This window comes from Neoarius graeffei, chromosome 19 (assembly GCF_027579695.1).
Source record: "Neoarius graeffei isolate fNeoGra1 chromosome 19, fNeoGra1.pri, whole genome shotgun sequence".
NCBI classification, from domain to species: Eukaryota; Metazoa; Chordata; class Actinopteri; order Siluriformes; family Ariidae; genus Neoarius; species Neoarius graeffei.
This window is the reverse complement of record NC_083587.1, coordinates 35,441,549-35,445,263: the sequence shown is the minus strand read 5'-3', so window position 1 is coordinate 35,445,263 and position 3,715 is coordinate 35,441,549. Positions and strand designations below refer to the sequence as shown.

General features: G+C 43.0%; 1 protein-coding gene across 1 annotated transcript; it reads left to right on the top strand.

Annotated features, from left to right (window-relative positions):
• Positions 1-1,418: 1,418 nt before the first annotated feature.
• Positions 1,419-3,227, top strand: LOC132867606 (SCAN domain-containing protein 3-like). Its single transcript, XM_060900589.1, has one exon. It carries the CDS (start codon positions 1,419-1,421, stop codon positions 3,225-3,227), a length of 1,809 nt encoding a protein of 602 aa, XP_060756572.1.
• Positions 3,228-3,715: the final 488 nt, after the last annotated feature.

Here is a 3,715-nt window from a genome sequence, read left to right as displayed (position 1 = left end):
AAGAAGAATAAAGTTAATGTTTTGGAATGGCCAAGTCAAAGTCCTGATCTTAATCCAATGGAAATGTTGTGGAAGGACCTGAAGCGAGCAGTTCACATACTTTTGCCACTCACAGATATGTAATATTGGATCATTTTCCTCAATAAATACATAACCAAGTATAATATTTTTGTCTCATTTGTTTAACTGGGTTCTCTTTATCTACTTTTAGGACTTGTGTGAAAACCTGATGATGTTTTAGGTCATATTTATGCAGAAATGTAGAAAATTTTAAAGGGTTCACAAACTTTCAAGCACCACTGTACATGCCAGCCCGGGAAGTAAGAAAGTAAGTAAAAAAGTAAGAGCATGTCTGATTACATCAATCCAACGGACCTTCAAGCTGCTCTGGCAGCTTTAATAAACGTCCAGGAGTCCTTCGAACATCTATACCGAATCTGCACATATACCGTTAATGAACAGAGGCGGGTATAGTATGCTCTTACTTTTTTACTTACCATAGCCAGAGTAGTCAAAGTTTTCGCGGCGCAGATGTGCAGATCAGACAAGATGGAAGACGTTGCGCATGCGTGCAGACATAGCGGAGGTCTTTCACAGCACCACCTAGCCGCCTGGCATGCACATCCAATTGAATTCCACACATTTATGCGTCACCGTATAGACGCAGATTTCCTCCTTGAAAACGGTCGTGTAGACGCGGAAAAAAGTGAGAATGAAAACGGACTTTTGCGTTTTTGTTTCAGACCATCCCCGTGTAAAGTGGGCCTGAAACTTAATAGTACTTATTGCTTTAATGGGAGTTTTTGTGATGTTTGGAACACTGAAACACTGTGATGCCTGCTACATTGCTTGAGTCTTATATCTATGTCTATCCTCATCCTCCTTGACCTGTCAGCTGCCTGTCTCACTGTAAATCACAAGATCATCATTTCCACTCTTGCTGATTTGGGGATTGGAAGCTATGCTCTGACCTTGTTCTCATCATACTTACAGGATCGATACAACCACATAGCTTGAAGAAGTTCAGTTTCATCACCTCATAGCCTCACTACTGGATTTCCTTAGTCTTTTAGAGCAGTGGTTCCCAACCTGGGGGTCACGACCCCCTGGGGGGGGTCGCCAAAGATCCACGGGGGGTCGCGAAGCCCTCTTGATTTTAAGGGGATTGATAATTTTAATGCAAGTCGTATATGTTAAATAAATGAGAGAGCATTTAATTCATATACAGTATGTTACAAAACCAACAAAATTCAAGGGCTGCATTAAACATGTATTCAGTATTTAAATACATAAACAAAAAATAAGTTACGATAGGACAGTTATCACGAGAAACAGGGTGTGACGTCACGTCATTGCTTCTCGTGCAGCGCTGCGCAGCCGTTGCTAGCAACGTAAACTGCGCTGGGGAACTGTGAAAGATGGCGAATCGTCAGGTAGAAGAGACTGCGGAATGTGTCAAAAAGAAAAAGAGGGGGTACCAAGAAAGTTATTTAGAGTTTGGTTTCATAGAAGCAATGGATAAAATTAAAGCTGAATGTGTCTTTTGTCATGAGAAACTAGCCAACGAAAGTTTGAAGCCCTGCAAGCTGAAGCGACACCAGACAACTAAACATCCCGAGACGGTGGGTAAACCGAAAGAGTTTTTTCTCAGAAAACGAGAGCTTGTTGTCACTAACAGGCCCCAAAACATCAAGGACCGTTTCTTTAGGGCTGGCAGCGACCAGAGGCAAGCAACGATTGCATCTCTTGAGTGCTCTCTCCTAATTGCCAAAGCCAAAAAGCCGCACAGCATCGGCGAGACACTGATTAAACCTGCTTGCATTAAAATGGCTGATATACTGTGTGGACCACAGGTGGCTAACAAATTTAAGACTGTACCACTGTCTGACAACACAGTGAAAGACAGAATCGACAGAATGGCAGGAAACGTTGAGTGCACACTCGTCGAAAAACTCAAGACCGGCCCGTTTTCAATCCAGCTGGATGAAACCACCACTGTGGCGGAGGAAGCAATCCTCATTCTTTATGTACAGTACACTGAGGAAAGTGAGCTTAAACAAGATACTCTTATGTCTGTCAATCTCACATCCACCACAAGAGGAGAGGATATATTCAGTGTAGTTGACACATACTTCACAAGCCACAACATTCCCTATGAAAATATAGTTGCATGCTGCACAGATGGAGCCCCGTCAATGATGGGGGAAAATAAGGGCTTCAACAGCCGTTTGAAAGAGAAGGCACCGCACTGCTTAGTGTTTCACTGTATGATACACAGACACGCACTGGCAGGCAAACACCTCTGCGAAGACCTGAATGAAACCTTAAAGACTGTGGTCAAAATAGTAAACTTTATAAAAGCTCGTCCGGTCAACAAAAGAATCTTTGCACAGCTGTGTGAGGATGAGATGCATCAGACACTCCTCCTTCATACCGAAGTCTGCTGGCTTTCTCGTGGGAAAGTGTTGATGCGATTCATGGAACTTAAACAACAAATACAGGAATTCTTAGCTGTGCACAACACGAAATTAGCGGACGAAATGACAGTCGAGTTTCTCATCAAGACTGCGTATCTTGCGGAGATATTCAGTCTGTACAATGAGGCAAACAAATGTATGCAGGCCGTGGACGCCACCGTCATGGAGTGCAAAGAGACAGTGGATGCGTTTTTGCGCAAAGTGGAGTACAGACGGAATAAATTGGGAAAGGGGGACCTGCGACAGTTTCCCTTGGTACTACAACAATCAGGGGGGAAGCTACCTGATGCGTTGGCCAGACAATTCACCTGCCACATGGATCAGCTTCAAGAGGAGATGCGCTCGCATTTTTTGGATATTAATGAACATATCTCAAAAGACACATGGGTGATGGACCCATTTCTCGCTAAAGAGGAAGATGTGGAGCACCTCCAGGCTGAGGATGAGCTCGTGGATATAAAGTCCAATTCTCTCTGCAAGCGGTTCTATGATGAGCATGGATACAAGTGGTTTTGGTTGGTAAAGGGAGCAGTAGTCGCTCCCAGGCTTGCTCATCATGCGATCACCAGACTCATCTTGCCTTTTGCCACAACGTACCTGTCAGAGACTGCTTTCAGCACGCTGGTCACCATCAAAACAAAGGCACGCAACAGACTGGATGTGCACAGTGACTTTCATTTGGCTGTTACCAACGTCACTCCAGACATCCCAGCACTGGCTCAGGAAATACAGTGTCAAGGCTCTCATTAAAAGTTAGGTTGCCTGGAGATAAAAAAAAAAATCAACGAAAATGTGTGCCTATTGCAAGTGTGTTAATTTTACACAGGTTTTCCTCATTTTCCGTGTTGTTGCTGTTTTTTTTTTTTAATTTGGTAATATATTGAAATATAATTAAGAAACATGTTTTACAAGTATAGTTTATGTAGCCTAATTTCACACTGGTTTTTGTCATTGGTCTGTGTTGTTTAAGCAGGTAATAGGCCTATATTGAAATATGATTAAGAAAGATATGTTTGTTAAAGTAGGCCACAGGTTCTGAAGTGAAATTGCAGGTAGCCTGAATTATTCCAAAATAATAAAGTACTTCATGTAAAAGAGGTAGGCCTATTATTTCATAATAAATTTCATAAGGGGGGGGGGGGGGGGGGGGGGGGTGTCACCGAAGCTTTCAATGGTAAAAGTATGGGTCCCTTCAGAAAAAGGTTGGGAACCACTGTTTTAGAGGTTAGGAATGTGAG

Coding starts and splice junctions, on each gene's coding strand:
- LOC132867606 (XM_060900589.1), top strand. CDS start 1,419: ATGGCGAATCGTCAGGTAGAAGAGACTGCGGAATGTGTCAAAAAGAAA.